This window comes from Podarcis bocagei, assembly GCF_964188305.1.
Source record: "Podarcis bocagei genome assembly, chromosome: 6".
In the NCBI taxonomy this organism is placed as follows: domain Eukaryota; kingdom Metazoa; phylum Chordata; class Lepidosauria; order Squamata; family Lacertidae; genus Podarcis; species Podarcis bocagei.
In genome coordinates, this window is record NC_138130.1 from 60,764,347 (window position 1) to 60,781,278 (window position 16,932).

General features: G+C 41.0%; 2 protein-coding genes across 4 annotated transcripts in view; both read right to left on the bottom strand.

The window, feature by feature from the left end:
- Positions 1 to 6,127, bottom strand: part of LOC308589986 (multidrug resistance-associated protein 1-like) — a 29,531-nt gene extending 23,404 nt beyond the window's left edge. Inside the window, exons 1-4 of one of the 3 annotated variants that reach the window (XR_014009593.1) lie at positions 5,852 to 6,127; positions 3,725 to 3,786; positions 1,726 to 1,867; positions 956 to 1,110 (exon numbers count right to left, since the gene is read on the bottom strand). Coding sequence is in view for 1 of the 3 variants with exons in the window: in XM_081199611.1 (XP_081055737.1) it covers positions 956 to 1,110; positions 1,726 to 1,867; positions 3,725 to 3,786; positions 5,852 to 6,022 (530 nt within the window). In the remaining 2 variants the exon portion in view is untranslated. The remainder of the gene's footprint in view (positions 1 to 955; positions 1,111 to 1,725; positions 1,868 to 3,724; positions 3,787 to 5,851) is intronic. The other 2 variants (XR_014009594.1, XM_081199611.1) reach the window with 2 other exon arrangements.
- Positions 6,128 to 7,558: 1,431 nt separating this feature from the next.
- RBM11 (RNA binding motif protein 11) lies at positions 7,559 to 16,884 on the bottom strand. Its single transcript, XM_081199717.1, has 5 exons — positions 16,370 to 16,884; positions 12,648 to 12,810; positions 10,537 to 10,609; positions 9,794 to 9,887; positions 7,559 to 8,917 (listed from the first exon to the last, which is right to left on the bottom strand). The coding sequence occupies exons 1-5, from the start codon at positions 16,469 to 16,471 to the stop codon at positions 8,630 to 8,632; spliced, it is 720 nt and encodes a 239-aa protein (XP_081055843.1). The 5' UTR covers positions 16,472 to 16,884; the 3' UTR covers positions 7,559 to 8,629.
- Between the last annotated feature and the right edge of the window lie 48 nt (positions 16,885 to 16,932).

Below are 16,932 nucleotides of genomic sequence, written 5' to 3' on the forward strand. Positions count from 1 at the left end.
ATATTGTTATCCATATGCTAATTTAACAAAGTTCCTTAATCAATAACAATTATTTTTTAAATCAGGTTGCAACTATAGTAGTAGTAGGGCATCTAGCTCTTACCGGCACTGTATGCCACTTCCATGTGTGCAATACAACTGCTATAGTAGCCTTGGAGTCCTTACGTTAGCATAAAGCACTTCTGCTTTCACAAGGAAAGACACCTGATATCAACAACCCTCCCTATCTACTGATCTGCTCTTGATTACCGAAGGATGCTCTGGAACATTATCATATATGATAGAGAAAGATGCAGCAAGCGAGGGAAATAAGTGAGAGCCAGGTGCTCCACCTTGCATAAACAGAAGAACCTCATTGCTAGCACAAACTAACCCCTGGATACAGCCCACAGTTAACCACCTGTAAGCTGCTAACAATTAACCCACAAACATTATCTGACAGACATATGCATGTGATGGCAGCGGTACCCAAACTGATAACATCAGGTTAATCCAATGTCTTAAACGCAGACTACATATCTCTGACTTCAATAAACTATGCAAATTCTGCCTGCATTTCATTCAAGTTGAAAATGTGTCAACATGCAAGAAGCACAATTGGTAAATCATCTCCTTCAAGCCAAATAATACTTGAGATTTTAAAAAGCATATTATTTAAAAATAAACAAAGCGGTATGACAAATGTATGTAATTAAACAGCTGGAGGAGGTCAGATTTTACTGTCAATGGTCCAGATTTTCCAGACCAATTACTAGGAAAAGTAGTCCTCCTGCAAGCCAATAGCTAGTTTCCAGCTAATTAATATTACATATAATTTGTATTAATTTATCTCTCAACATAGAGATACATTTGTGAGATTTTTGCAAGAAATTTCAACCACGCAACAGGATGATCTGGAAAAGCCTAAGGCACCTGGATCTGCCAGCTTGATATTAAGGCATATTTGCAAACTTACTTCATAATCTGTGGGCTCAGGAAAGCTAAAAAATCACTTGCAACTTTCAGAATAGCCACCTTGATCAATAAAAATTTAAATGTTTGCCATAGTGGTGAAAGGAGAGATGGCTTTTGGGAAATTGGCTTTTTTGTCACATCTTCGTAAGCTGGAGCCTGTGGATTGAACAGATATAAGATCTGAAAATATGGAAATGCTGTTTGCCTAAAACAAAAGAAAACCCTTCTAAAACAAATAAATGTACAGTAACATTTAAAAAATGGCTCCTGTTTACTGCGACGCAATTTGTATGTGCTGTGGCGAGCATCAAGCTTCCAAAGGAACATCAATGTTCATTCCTAGCAACATGCTTAAATCGGTTGTTACCAGATTTCCAGTAGTTGCCTAGAGCAACATGCATAAACTCTAAGAGTCATCCTCCTCCTTCAGATGGTCAGTTCTCGCTGTACATGGAGGGTATAAATGGTGTGATTCACCTAAGGGATTACTCATCTAAGGCATTAAATCATGTATCTATTGAGGAGATCAGGTGTTCATTCCAGGGAAACATCTTGAGCAAGCACCACACAGGTATTGCAATCTAAAGAGACAGACTGGGTGGAGAAAACAGGTAAAAGGAGAAGCAACAGCAGCAGCTTATGCATGTGTCACACAGGAGCTCTTTAAGAGATGAAAAGTCATTCCCGTTCTTCAAGGCCAGGTTATAAATCTTGCCTCTGGAAGCCCATGGCTTCTTTCAGGGACATCTTTTTTATTGCCATCAGAATTACCTTTATGTCCTTGGATTTCTTAAATACTTCCTTTCTCCAATGCTTTTCAAACTCTGGACACACAATGTAGGATGAAACACTTTCAATGAGCTCAGACAGGTCTTCCCTTTCCAATGGTTTCTTATAGCCTAAAGTTATAAATCTGTTAAAAGACAAGTTAATCACAAAACAGTTCAAAGATAAGTAACAACCAACAAGATAGTAAAACATAAAGGAGTGAGAAGAGAATTGAGAAAGTGCTTATTTCTAGAGTTAAAATCTAGTTCCCTATTTCATCCAACATCTCCTATAAAACATTGTCAAATCAACAAAGTGACCGCAGGGGAAATGTTCCATGTGATTTGCTTCCATAATAATAAAAGGAAATAGTGTTGGTTACTCACTCCCCTCATCTGTCCTGTGAACAGTTATGAAACCTCCATGGCATGCTTTAGTATGCAGGAAAATAGGAACAGGGGCCAAACTTGCTCACACAATCCAAAAAAGGTCAGAGGTTCTACACTATGGGTAATGTAAAATGCTGTACATGGAGGATATAAATGGTGTGATTCACCTAAGGGATTACTCATCTAAGGCATTAAATCATGTATCTATTGAGGAGATCAGGTGTTCATTCCAGGGAAACATCTGCATTTTACATTTGCAAAAAACATTTGCATTTTACATTTCAGCTTATGAAAATAAAGCCAAAGGAGCGTTCAAACGTGAGGGAAGCACAGCAGGCAAGACAGAAGTTACTGTCTTATCATGGTTTACTGTGAACCAACAGTGTGCTGCTTTACGCGGCCCAATTGCTCCCCCTTTGCTACTTTCCTGGCACAAGCAGAAGAAATAAGACCATAATTTGTTGTTGGCTGATGAATCCTGGCTTGTTTGGGAGCAACTAACCAGGATCCCTGGTTGGTTTATCACGAGGAGCCAACCTAGATTGCAGCTCCACGATTGGTTTCTCCCGCAGATGCCAAGGGAGAGGCAAAATGGGAGAGTTCAGGCTACATGTAGCAGCATGCTGCTCATTCACTGTAAACCACAATATTGTGACAAGAAAATGACCATTCTGACAACAGCAGGGAGACAGGTGACAAGATGGCTCCAGAACAGAACACATCAAGAAGAAAATTCCTCAGAGGCAACATCCTTAAAGAATATGTCAAAGGTTCAATACTGTAGACAACATTACTATGCGTCTCCCAACAGAGAAAATTGCCAGTATCAGGAAGAACAGGAAGTTTGAAAGAGGCAGAGCTGGGGGAAAGCAGCACTGTGGCCTATATAAAGAAGTATCTTAAACAGGAGTGACAGCCTGCTGATTATGAAATCATTGTCTGGTCAGCTGATGGCCATCCCAAGTCTTGTACAATGGCCTGCAGTCCTATGCATGCATATACATGTACGAGACACAAGCACACGCAGCTACACAGAGAGTTGCAGCTTATATTAATATCTCATTTGTAGCCAGTATCATTTATGTGCTTAACCGTTATTTTCAATCTAGACTTTTTCAAAACAAGTCCATGATTTAAAAGATGTAAAGAGTGCAAAACCACCACGGGTAATTAACATAATACTTAGTGATGACTGACTCATCTAGCAACATTAGATGTTTCAACTTCTCCCAGAGGAGTTCAAAAAAAAAACATTAAAAAAAAAATCTTAGTATGAGTTCTGTTGACTTTGGGAAGTGAGTATGCAAGAAGCCTGTGCACAACGGCACTCTGCACACCTGTTGTTCCTTGCAACTTAGGTATTCAGAGGCATAAGGCCTCTGTGAAAGGGTGATAAGTCAATGTGGGACATGTTTCTCCAGTTTATTATTACCAAAGCTCCAGACCTACATGGAAGCATGTATTTGTTCTGAGGTGTGTGTGGCTTCAAACAAATAAATGAACCTTTAATAATTTATAAGGCAAGGCTTTAAAAGCTTTCCTATCTTTCCAGTTTCTGGTTAAGCACAAGGACCTCTATGGTAAATTTAAAACAACATCTATAACGTTTGTACCTGCTATACCAGGAATATGTTATCTTGCTTAAAAAGGAAGCACTTTCTTCAGGACTGCATTTCTGTAAAAAAGCAAACAAGAAAAAACTAGGCTAAAGCCTTCTCTCTGTGTCTAGCCTATATAAAAAAAAGTGAAATTCAGAAGAAGTCTACAACTTTGCTATCAGATTTATATGAAATAAGAATTACACACACCATTCTAATCTGCATATTATTATTTCTGTAATGTCATCAAACTGTGGGGCACTCCACGGAAGATACATTTCTAGATCTTTTATTTTTCGTATGGATGCCAAAACACATACATATAGACATACTTAAACAATAGGGACTGAAGGAACTATGACTGAATCAAGTACAGTGGTGCCTCGCAAGACTAAATTAATTCATTCCGTGAGTTTTGTCGTCTTGCGATTTTTTCGTCTTGCGAAGCACGGTGTCGGGAAAGTTTTGGAAAAGCTTCAAAACTCACCAAAGTCTTTAAAAACCTCAAAAAAGGCTACCACCGCCGCGTTCTATGAGTTGCTCCTCGAAGTCAAGTCACAACTGTATTAACGGTGTTAAGAAAAAGGAAACAAACTTGCAAGACGTTTCCATCTTGCGAAGCAAGCCCATAGGGAAAATCGTCTTGCGAAGCAGCTCAAAAAACAAAAAACCCTTTCGTCTAGCGAGTTTTTGTCTTCCGAGGCATTCGTCTTGCGAGGTACCACTGTATTGTAGTTCCAACCAAAATCACAATGGCTGGTTCTGTAAAGAGGTTTAGGGCAGGCAAAAGTTAAAGGGCTTAGGGGAAATCCAGTCTGTTTACGACATACATATTTTTTGCCCAAAAATGGGTGAAACTTGTTCTCAATTCTTCCTTTTTTCCAAACTCTCTGCTTCTGTTTCTATTTGGAAACCTGCCTCCTTTGCACATTCTTTCCTTAAATCTCAGCTTCTCAGAGCCCCATTACTTGAATCAGCAGAGTTAGTAACAGTTTGGGGTGTGTGTACAGATGTGTGTGATTTTGATCAGGACAATGGAACGGGGCAAAAGGATTAATTAAGTATCCCCAGCAGCAGAAGCAGCACCTCAACCCCAATTCAGTTCCAACCCTACCTCCTTTCAGGTGGCTTTCCAGATAGGAAATCTGATCACAACTAATCTGCTTCACTTCTATTTCAGCCCTTTGTGTCAAGAGTCAAAGTGACTAACAACTCATTTAAGGGCATTCAGAGTATGTTATCCTTTCCATCCAGTACTCTCACCGCCCAGATAGCAAACATGAGAGAACAGGAGGTCTTCCATATCTGAGGGTGTGTGCAACTTCCAGGTACAGTGGTACCTCGGGTTAAGAACTTAATTCGTTCTGGAGGTCCGTTCTTAAGCTGAAACTGTTCTTTAGCTAATGGGACCACTTTAGCTAATGGGGCCTCCTGCTGCTGCCACACAATTTCTGTTCTCATCCTGAAGCAAAGTTCTTAACTCAAGGTACTATTTCTGAGTTAGCGGAGTCTGTAACCTGAAGCGTCTGTAACCCGAGGGACCACTGTACTTGTGAGATCACAAATAAGAAGTTATCTGTTTATAAACTCTTCTGGGTCTTTATGCTTACAAGCTGTCACCAGAAAAACAAAACTTTCAGAATGCAAAGGGCTCAAGCTAGGAAGCTGCTTGAGACCTTGATTCATACAGGTGTAAGCTTCTGCCTCCAGGCCCAGCCAGTGCAGAGAGGAGCAGCTCATTTTCTTCGGCTGCCTTTGACCCCCACCCCTTTATGCTTTGCCCAGACGCAGCCTGTATCCTAACCTGTCCCCTTGAGCCTCTAAGCATTTTAACCACAGCACCCTAGGGGTCCTTCCCAGCACCTATCTGAACACAAAGCATACTCAGAATAACTAGCTGGAGGACACAGGATGTCGTTCTGGAGAAAAACCACATCCACCTTTTTTTATTATTCTGGGGGTCTCTTGGGATTTCCCAGCCCAACCTTCCGCGTGCGTGTGTGTTGGAGCGGGGAGAGTGCTTTTGGAAGCTAAAGGACAACGATTTCCTGAAACAGCCCCACCGCCTGGAATCACCTAGTTTTACGCGTGCGCGCTCCCCCCGAACACCATGCAAAACCCATCTATGGGTGTTGCAATTACCTTTTGGTTGAAGGGCCGGAGGCGCTCGTAGGAGCCCCGCTTGTTGGCCCACGAGTCCCCCGGCATATCTCCGGCTGATCCCGGAGGCTCAGCGCCCGTCGTCCCTAGCGCAGCTTCAGCAACAGATGTTTTCCGCTTAGCAGCAGCAGCCCCCCCGAACGACGACGGCATCTACAGGCTCGGCTCCTCCGATCGGAAGCGAAAGGAACCAATCCAGCCGCCGGCGGCAAATCGGGGGCGGAGCTCCCGAACTCAGCCGCCCGGAGACAGCGGTGAATAGAAAGGTGAATGGGGAGATGCGCGATTTATCTCCAAAGCAAAAGTCCTGAGGTCCACGCCCGCGCGCGTCAGTAGTGACTTGCTTCTGATGGCGGGGGAGAAGCACACGCCTTTTCCCTTGCTTCCGACGCGTTAGGACACAGCCGTGAAGTAAGGGCGAGAGATGATGAGAGTTCGAGGTCACCAAACACCAGGAGGTCCACGGGTTCCTCACCCCGGACTAGACTAAGATCTGCTTTTGCCACCTGGGGTTATTCATCCCCCAGCGCTTTCAGAGTTTAGTAATTATTTGTGATTGGCCCAGGACTCAAAAATTATGCTACCTTGCTTAAGACTGGGCTGATTTTCCTAAAGAGTATCCACAATCCAAATTTTAATATGGAAATCAAATAGAGTCATCATAGGAGCCTATGCATGCCGGAACACCTTGCCCTGTTTCCCACTGAACTGGACATGTTAGAACCTATGCTTCCAAAAGATAGCCAGCAAGCTTCTGGATCCTTCCCTTCAGGCTAGCTTACTGCAATAAGTAAGTTCATCTAGCTTTTCTTTTTCATAGTTTCCCAGGCAGATGCCAAGAAACCAGCACAACCTGTTTATGAATAGTGGTTGCACATCACCGTCATTGGTCAGTGGAATAGTCCCTCCCAATGCAAAGAGCAAGGAGGAAGGTGAGATTTTAATTCTGATTGTGGGAGGGTTAAATTCCCCCTACACCCACCACAGTTCCAATCCTGCTTGGCCTTAATGGTACTTATCACCATTTTAAAAAACTGAACATGTGCATATTAAATGCAGCAACATTTTTAACGTTTCTATGAATTGGTGTGTAGGAAGTTCAGAATTCTTCCTATCAAAAATATTATCGATGACTAGAAATGCACTGATCAGCCAGGAGGCAGGTAAGGATTGTTCCCCCCTCCCCTCACAAGTAATACTTAACAGGCACATGGGGATAAAGTGGGAGGGGTTGCTCTCCCCAAGTTGTAGTGTTTCTGCCCATCGTCTGTAATGAAGCTCTGTTGGATATATGTATATGGCACTTGGAAGGTCAGGACTTCCAATATACAGTATGTCATTTCTACAAGAGAAGGCATTTCCTTGTAACAGTGCAATTGAATACAACCTGTGATGTGATTCACAGAAAGCTGCATGTACTGTACACAACTTGATTTCTACACATAACTGCATGGAACCAGCAGATGTATGAACTGACGTCATAGAAAAACACTGTATGCAACATGATAGAAGTATGAATGTAAATGGGTGACTGACTCCAGATTGTAACTGAAATATTAAAAATAACTGAATAACTGAGTTTCTGTCAGTAATAGAAAAGTAACCAATTGTTCTCTCTTGTCAGTTTTACAGGAATAAGACATATCTGCATAGGTCATGAAATAGAAATATCTTGCCAAGTATCAAAAGCAGGTTTTAGCAATAAGCTTTATTGTTTACCTGCATCACATTGTGACATCGTATGAAAATTCAAGCCTTTCAACATTTGCATGTGGGAAAGAACTTAACCAATAATGTGTGCCTATATATTCTCTGCAATCCAGAATTGCAAGGCTAGTCCCTTGAATTCACAAACAACTTTGCAAGCAAGGCATATCTTCAGAGAAAATTTACTTCATTCTCATGTCTCCTTCAATAGCAGCCAGTAATATTCTTACAGTATTTGTGTCCCTTGTATATATGGATTTGGCATTCTTTTCATAAATACATTTACTCAGAATGAAATCCTTCTGGTTCCAATACAGTTCTTGGATTTCCAAGTGAGACTGCAATCATATTGCACTTATTTGGGAGTAAATCCCACAGAATTTTGTGGCGCTAGATTCTCAAACTGAATCATACTGCAGCCTTAAAGCCAACTCAAACATGCAGAAATAACAAGTGATATGACCCTTTTGAACCAGTAAGTGAGCAGTTACATATATGCATGTTTCTCCACATTAATAACAAACAAACAACTTCCACAAGGAAAGCTAGCATAGTTGAGAGAAGTGCTTAATTTAAGCCTAAGCCTAACATGTTAGATTTCCATGTACACAAGTATTTTGTTTCATTTACATGTTTGAATGCCCCACTCTCCACCATGATGTGGGAAAGCTGAAAAGGGTAACTCCACATGCTATTTATGCATTTCCAGTTGGCTAAACTCCTGCAGCTATGTAAGGAATCACAAGGACCAAAAACTATATAAACAGTTTTGAAGAACTGCAAGCTAGGCTAAAGACAGCCACTCTTTACTGTGGACAAAGTTGCTAGATGAGATTAAAATGTTTTGTATATTCTTTTCTGTGAAGTAGTAAGGTCATTTTTTAAAAAATCAAAAAATGCTATTTCTCCCTTTTAATCAGAGTGTAACTTCTATAATACTTTAGCTTAAACCATTATAAATAATCTTATATACCACAATAGCCATGTCATATTTCTTAGTAGGGTGCAAATAGGTACTATGTAGTCAACCCCATTGTAGACATATTTATGTTCTTATAGTTTTGTTGACTTTCTTTTTGTTTTTTTCCTATCATTTCCCACACTACTATCACTGTCACTAGTTTCCTGAGACCTTTTCCTTTTAGATGAACCTTCCTTAACCAGATACTGTGTGTGGTTCTTTGGCTCTGGGTACACACATTCAAAAGAGATTTGTCCTGGATTCAGGTAGGCTGGAACAGGAAAACTTGGAAACGACGGTGGTGATGCCATCTGATAGCAAGGAAATTGCTGTCCCATTGGATTATAAGGGGTATATTGGTGCGCTAAGAAACACGTCATCTAGAAAATAGAAGGTAAATTAATATTTTAAAGTTTGGAAGAGAATTGCTGCATTAGTTCTAGAGAATGAAAGGTACTGGACATGTTTCTGTCAGTATGCAAGCTTTGATTTACACTAGTCCTTTATCAGGTAGACTGTAAAAATCAAGTAATTCTTACACACACACACGTTGGTTATAGATATGAAGTTTGGCATGACTGTGGTCTGCTCCTAAAACCATTTCCAGTTGAAGCACGATACACTAATGTATAAGGTTTTTAAAGGGGGTCTTAACATGAAATAGACACAGAAATTATGTGAGGCAGACATGCCAATGTAAGCAATGAAAGAATGCCTCCATCCCATTTATATCATTGATGTTCACAACTATGGGCTGATAGATTGTTGGAATTTGTCACAGTACTGTCCTAGCCTAAAATGCTTCATATTGGAAGTGCTGAGGACATAAATGTGTGTGGGGTGTGTGTGTGTGTGTTTTGTTTGTTTGTTTTGAAGAAAGGCAAATTTTGCTGTAGCTCAGCATGACCAGCAAAGTGATTACAAACTCATTGGCCTGGATCTACCAGACATGGCTAGGCAATACTAAAGACAGCCTAGCATAATGAGTTTTGTTGCAGAGTCCAGTCAATTTCTGTTTCCGGAAGGATGTTGGCACAGCTGGCACAGAGGGGCAGATTGCGAGCTATAATCTAGCTTCACTAAGCGGCTGCTCAGGTATGGGTGCAGGTTCATAACTAAAGCCATAGCATGGGAAAGGGGGAAAGAGTTTCCACAAGTTGTGTGTTTGGCAGTTCCCCCTTCCATTACACATCCTATAAAGTGTCTCTACACTATCTATTGTTGTGCTAGATTTGTGATCATTATTTCAATCTTACCATGTTCTGAAAGGCAGAATAATCCTGTGGTGGGCTATTATTCACCTGAAAAGGACTTAGAGGTAATGGAGCACCACCATAAGGCTCTAAATTCCTATAAAAAGAGAAAGTTGGGGGATATGGTGAGTGAATGCTAATAGATTTACTCATTTTTCAGTACATACATATATAGATGTGATTTGGGGCTCTTTACGACACAATCCTTTGCATGTCCAGCAGGATTTACTCCCAGATAAATTTGTACAGATTTGAAGCCAGCAGAGCAACCCAGCCCTGACCATCTCTGCCAGTCTCCACTGTCAGGGAGTTCTACCCATCAGCAAGGAGTGGTCAAATGCACCTGCCCAAATGGCAACTGCTACAATGGGGGCAGGGCCAGCACAGAATTTGCTGGATCCTGTGTGGACCCCACTGCCATAATGGGATATGGACCTCTTCACTGTGACAGCCTGGGAACATTTTGTCTTGCCCATACGCTCCCACTCTTTCTTGCCCCTCCCAGCTTAAACCTTGTGGCTGAACATTATACATAATTTAGGAACTAATTCAGAATGCAAATGTGATTGGATTATTGCTCTTGGGGAGCTAAAATTGATATGGCACTAGAAGGAGGTGGGAAACTGAACATTTTGGAAAGTTAGTCTATACTTTCAGTGCACATATACCACATAATATTGGGTATCAGAACAGAGGTTGTCTAAACTAAACTCCATGATATTTTTATACTGGAAAAAAGCCATTACCTGTATGTTGATGACTGTATATCATGTTCCACATTCTGGCAATGACTGATTAACTCTACACAGTGGGAACTCCCTATGAATGGAATAATAATAATTTTTAAAATGATTAAAATTGGTCTAGTCAAAAGAGTTGATTTCATTTTTTCCTGAATGCTTAACATACTTTACAATATAGAAATGAAGTCCAATATAGAAACAAAATTCAGCAATCATACTACTATAATTAGAATCATAGAATCATAGAGTTGGAATAGACCACAAGGGCCATCGAGTCCAACCCCCTGCCAAGCAGGAAACACCATTAGTTTATTGTAAACACCTATTAAAATTAAAACCAAGTGCATAACCTATCCAATACCAAGCTACAATTTCCACCCATCTCCAAAAACCCAGTCAATCCTGCCAAACTTCTCCTGGAGTCTTCCATTCACAAAGTCGAATCTACTTTTAGGCAAACTTTTTAAATGGAAAATGATTTCATTTAGGGGCACATTGTTCAGCAGTTAATATGGGAAACGTTTTTATCATAGCAAGCCCTAATGGTAATTCCTTTACTGGTCTCCAAGAATTGGGGTAATATTCAGGCTATACTCAAGAGCAGACTCACTGAATACAGTGGTACCTTGGGTTAAGAACTTAATTCATTCCGGAGGTCTGTTCTTAACCTGAAACTGTTCTTAAACTGAGGTACCACTTTAGCTAATGGGGCCTCCTACTGTCGCCGCACGATTTCTGTTCTCATCCTGAAACAAAGTTCTTAACCCAAGGTACTATTTCTGGGTTAGCAGAGTCTGTAACCTGAAGCATCTGCAACCCGAGGTACCACTGTATACAAATGTCTGTTGCTTCCAGTGGTTCTCTGATTATGACTGAGACTGCAAACCCAATTCCACTTACTGGGGAATAAGCCCCATTGAATTTGATGGGACTTGCTTTTTAGTCATGGTTAGGACTGCAGCTTTAGTTGGATCCCCATGAAATAATAATAATAATAATAATAATAATAATAATAATAATAATAATAATAATAATAATAATTTATTATCTATACCCCGCCCATCCTGCTAGGTTTCCCCGGCCACTCTGGGAAGCTCCCAACAGATTAAAAACAGAATAAAATATCAAATATTAAAAACTTCCCTAAACAATTAAAAAGTGGGTTCTAGACTAGTTCTTTCTCAAATGGCAGTCTTTAATAGCATATGGCAGACTGCTATTGAAATGACTGAAAGGTTCAAAAACAGTTAATGATTTATCATGTTGGCCAGATACGTTCAAAGAACAAATATTACAAGTTTTCCCAGGCTAGAGCACAAGGTCCTTGTGTGAAACCAAGACGTTATATGGATCCTGGCCAAGGTAAGTTTCTGAATAACTGTGATTCATTGATATATTTCAACTTGCAAGTGGTCATGAAGATTCACTAGAGATTAGCAGTGATAAAAAGGATTTGCAGATTATAACATAACAGGCTGACAACTCTTCAAGGAAAAACTAGATTACTAATTTATAATATTGGTAGCCACTACATATTTCAAGTTTTCTATTGAAAAAAATGGAAAAATTACAGCATAGTTTTGATAGAGAGATTACAGAACAATGCTGCATCCAACCTGCTACATGGACATAATAGAGGGAGGGGGGAGTTTTGTATAAAGACATTTTGAAAGTCTGAACTAAACGAATTTGAAAAAGACCAGCAGTTTCAAGTGTACACATTACAATGTTGCACTCTGCTAGGAGAGTAACAAAGTACAGACTGTAAAATAATAATATAAGATTGTATATATTATATAAGATATAATATAAGATTGTAAGATTCGGCTCTCATTTATTATTGATTCCCAAAAGAATATATCTATTACCTGATCACATTTTTACTGTGATATCAGGATTTTTTTTTCTACCTTCTTGCGAAAGTGGGATGTCTTAAAGGCTAAAAATGCAATATACCAATTAGTTTGAGAATTTTTATACTCTCAGAATTGTTTTTTTTAAATGCATTAAATATGGATCAACTAACATAGTAACAATCACTTTTCATGTCAGGATTGTGCATTATATGCCCAGGTTTTGTAAAAAAAAAATTGTTGGCAGGTAGCTAAACCTACCAAACCGATATTGCACTTTAATTGGTCTTCCGTATAAACGAATCCCATTCAGCAAAGCTATGGCATAAGGCACTGACTCTGTGTGTTTAAAGCAGACAAATCCAAAAGTCTTGGGTTTTCCATCTTTGTCCTTGCATATCGTCACTTTGGTTACCGGTCCAGCCTGCAAGAAACTTAAGCATTACTTTCTCATAAATCCCAGGAAGGAAAGAGCTGTTTGTTTGCTGATTCTAAGGCTTGCTGGACCAGAAGTGGGGGAAAAGGTATATAATATTGGGTACCAGCTATTTCAGCATTGCAACAAATACATGCCATTATGCTGTAATTTTACTTTAATCTACAAAGATTTTCATGACATATTCAAAGTCTGCATATCTCACATTTTATTCATACATTTTATTCTATTTAGCTTATCAATCCAATTTACATGGACTGTGGCAACCAGCAAAGCACTTAAGGATTTTTTGGGGATATATGTAGGCAGTCCAAAATATAATAAATTGTTGTTGTTATTTCTTACCCACCTTTCACCATAAGGTCTCTGAGCCCTACAGCAATTTTAAAATACAATATTAACACTATTGTAAACCTGTTACCAGGGACGCAGGTGGTGCTGTGGTCTAAACCACAGAGCCTAGGGCTTGCCGATTAGAAGGTCAGCGGTTCGAATCCCCGCGACGGGGTGAGCTCCCGTTGCTCAGTCTCTGCTCCTGCCAACCTAGCAGTTCGAAAGCACGTCAACGTGCAAGTAGATAAATAGGTAACACTCCAGCGGGAAGGTAAACGGCGTTTCCATGCGCTACTCTGGTTCACCAGAAGCGGCTTAGTCATGCTGGCCTCATGACCTGGAAGCTGTCTGTGGACAAACGCCGGCTCCCTCGGCCAGTAAAGCGAGATGAGCGCCGCAACCCCAGAGTTGTCCATGAGTGGACTTTTAATGGTCAGGGGTCCCTTTACTTTTAAACCTGTTACAGTCAAGAGAATAAGGTGGGTCCTCTATATATAAATCTCAGGTGTGAAAGACCAGGGTAAAGAGGTGTGTCTTCAGAATAACTACATAATGAAGGTGCCTTTCCTTTGGAGGGGGGGCGGGATTCCCACAGCATAGGGACTGCCGCAGGGACTGCCCTGTTCAAGGCTGCCATTCCGTGAACCTCTGAGGCTGGTGAAAATACCAAGAGGGCTCCCTCTGCTGATCTTAATACCCAAGAAGACCTGTAGAAAGAAGCAGTCTTTCAAATATCTGGGGATTAAATCATTCAGGGATTTAAACACTAATGTGAGCACAATGAACCGGGCCCAGAAATGAACTGGAAACCAGTACATGTGGTTTAGAACAGGAGTTACATGAACTCTACACATCTGGCTGTTCATTTTGGAGCAGTTGAAATTTGATGGCTGTACATGAGTTATACAGTACAAACAACAAGGAAGTGTAAAACTGTAGAAGGATCTACAGATAAATATAAGAAGCTATCTAAGAAGAGATTGAACATTTTGTTGGTTAATAGACTGTATGTATCTTGATCTTTTTTTCTGTGCTAGATTAGCAAGGGAAATAAGATGAAGAAATTCTGACACTCTTCAAATGAGCAGAAGCTCTTGTCAGGCAGAGGTGAGTCTACAGCCCAAAGAGCAGAATGATTAATCAGGCTTTGTGTGTGTGTGTGTGTAATCCTGTTCACATTTACTCCTCAGGCTATATATGAAATCCAGCAGAATGCCCATGTGAAAACAGGTTTCCCACAAGCATCTGGTTGGCCACTGTGAGAACAGGATGTCTGACTCGATTGGCCATTGGTGTGATACAGCTGACTGTTCTTATGTTATTACTATAAACAGACAGTGTTCCTTCTTTTAACTGCTGTGTATACTGGTGAAATATGATTGAGGGATCGGTATATATTAAAAACTAGTAAAAATGAAATTATATGGATCTTCAGCATCTCTTCATTGTAACAGATTCAGGTAGTAATTTGTGAAAACAGAGATTTGCTGAATTAATCAATAAAACCCACTTCTCTCTTGATGAAGAAACTGAAAGGGGACATGTGATAAGAATGTGTGACAACTCACAGAAAACAAGCTAGATGTCTTTTTATTTTGCCAGTATTCAATAGTGTCAAATATCAGTTGCTGCTCAACATAATGGCTCTATACATTTCCCAATGTTTTAAAAATAAACATCAAGGAGAATCAATGTTTGTTTTATCCCACCGCCCCACCCCAGAAAAGACAAGTTTCCCTGAAACAGCATTTTTCCAGTCTGGTGTTCAAGGTTGCCTACTGCAGATGATGGAGTTCTTCAAGGAGTGGAAGTAGCAAATCAAGTATTCTGGTGCTTGTTCTTTTTAACGTGTAGATCTCCCTGTTCATAAATAAATAAAAATACCTGCTCAAGCAAGCTACAGGCACAGCTAGGTTTTTAAAGGTTTAAAACATCTAATTTACCATTATTTCTGTTTTACCAGCTCTATGGTACAAAGAATGGGTGAATCATATGCATGTAACAAAGTTATCAGAAAGCTATTAGGTGCCAATTTAGTGAAGGTGGGAACAAGCAGAACTTTCCCGTCATTGATTATTTGTGCTGTGCTGCTGGAGATGAAAGCATTTCTGCTTTATAAAATGTAAGTATCCATGTAGAAGCAAGAAAACCAAAATGGGAAGGATATGAAGCACACAGAACGAAGGAAAAGTCTTCCAGCAATATCACTGTAGAAAGAGGGGATAAGTCCAAACAAGATGCTAGCAGTTAGCCTGACGAAGAAACATAAGGAAACCATGAACCTTCCCCCATTTATTTTGTGTTTATTGTTAAGGGTGTGGTAAGCTATTATCAGTTGCTTGGCATGCCAAAACACAACAAGAACCATGATTAAATTGTGGTTAAAACTGGAAAGCAATGATTGATAGCATGTATGTATGAATTATCTGACACTTGGGAAACAAAGAAAGAGGCCCTTTCCACCTAAGATTGCAACCATTCTCTGGGAAGTTCCCAACATTTAATATGTTTATCAATCACATTTCCTTCCTTTACTTCCATTCCCATTGCTTTCAGTGGTTGTCTGAGAATTTTTGAGAAGATGGGGAGAACATAGAATAATAGAATCTTAGAGTTGGAAGGGATCCCAAGGGTCATCTAGTCCAACCCCACCGGGCTTTCAGGCCACATGGAAATAAATGTAGCATTTCACCTAATTTTATGTCTGTGGTTCAAAAAGCTGCACTTTTTAAATTTTTGCCTGGTGTACCAAAAAAAAGACGGTTAGCACCACAGTACTAACATGGAGGAAAAGGTGGCAAACCCTTTGGGTTTTAACAATATGGTCATAGTTTTCATTTTGTATTGCCTTTATTGTCAGTCACCTTGAGAACTGACCAGCCACCCTGAATATCAAGCTTCCTGAATATTTACAAGAAAAAAAATCATAAATAAAGCCCTGTTTTAGGCATACCTAGCTTCTTATGACTATTTTATCTTTCCATTTTATTTTGTTTAAGGCACCTCTTGGTACATTTCACACATCTTCGATGGAATGGAACAGGACTGAAGCCTTGCTTCATACTGCGAATTTAAGACTCCTGACAAAAATCTTCCACCTGCTGCTCCTTGTAAGCATTCCTCCTTCCCTGCTGCCGACGGCTTGCCAGCCCCGCCCACTTCCAGATCGCCCCGCCCACCTGCCAAGGTGGCCCCGCCCCGCCTTCCCTTGCACCTGCAAGAAAAGCTCGTAGAGAATCTCCTCTTGCACGCGGCTCTCCAAGTTCCCCACGAAAAGCGTCCGGTCCGGCTCGTCTGCCTTCCCTGGGCTTGTCATGACAGCGGCCAGCAGCCCAGCTGTGCGCGAGAGACGCAGGGAAGAGCCAGTCAAGGCGGCAGCTCCATCTGCGCGCTGGGATAGCAGATGGAAAGTGGGTGGGGCAGGTGGGGGAGAAGGGGCGGGGCTGCCGCGGAGCCGAAGCTAAGCGAGAGAGGCCGTAAAGCAGCGGACGCGCGCGACAGGCAAAAGAGGGGCCGAGGGTGAGCGCGCTTTACGGCACACCGAACGCTTGTTAAGCAGACGGGGGTTAAGGAGCCACCACCCTCCCTGCCGGGTATCCTAGCAACTGAGTGACGGGGCTGTGGAGAGGGGCGGGGTTTCCCCAGCTGCAAGGAGACCGCGCCTCGCTCTCCGCCGTCGGAATTGGCAAAGTCACCCCTGCGCTCTTTTGCCTCCTGCGGCGATTGCGTGGTCCAGAGTAGTGCAGTTACATACACACACACACAGTGTGATTCACA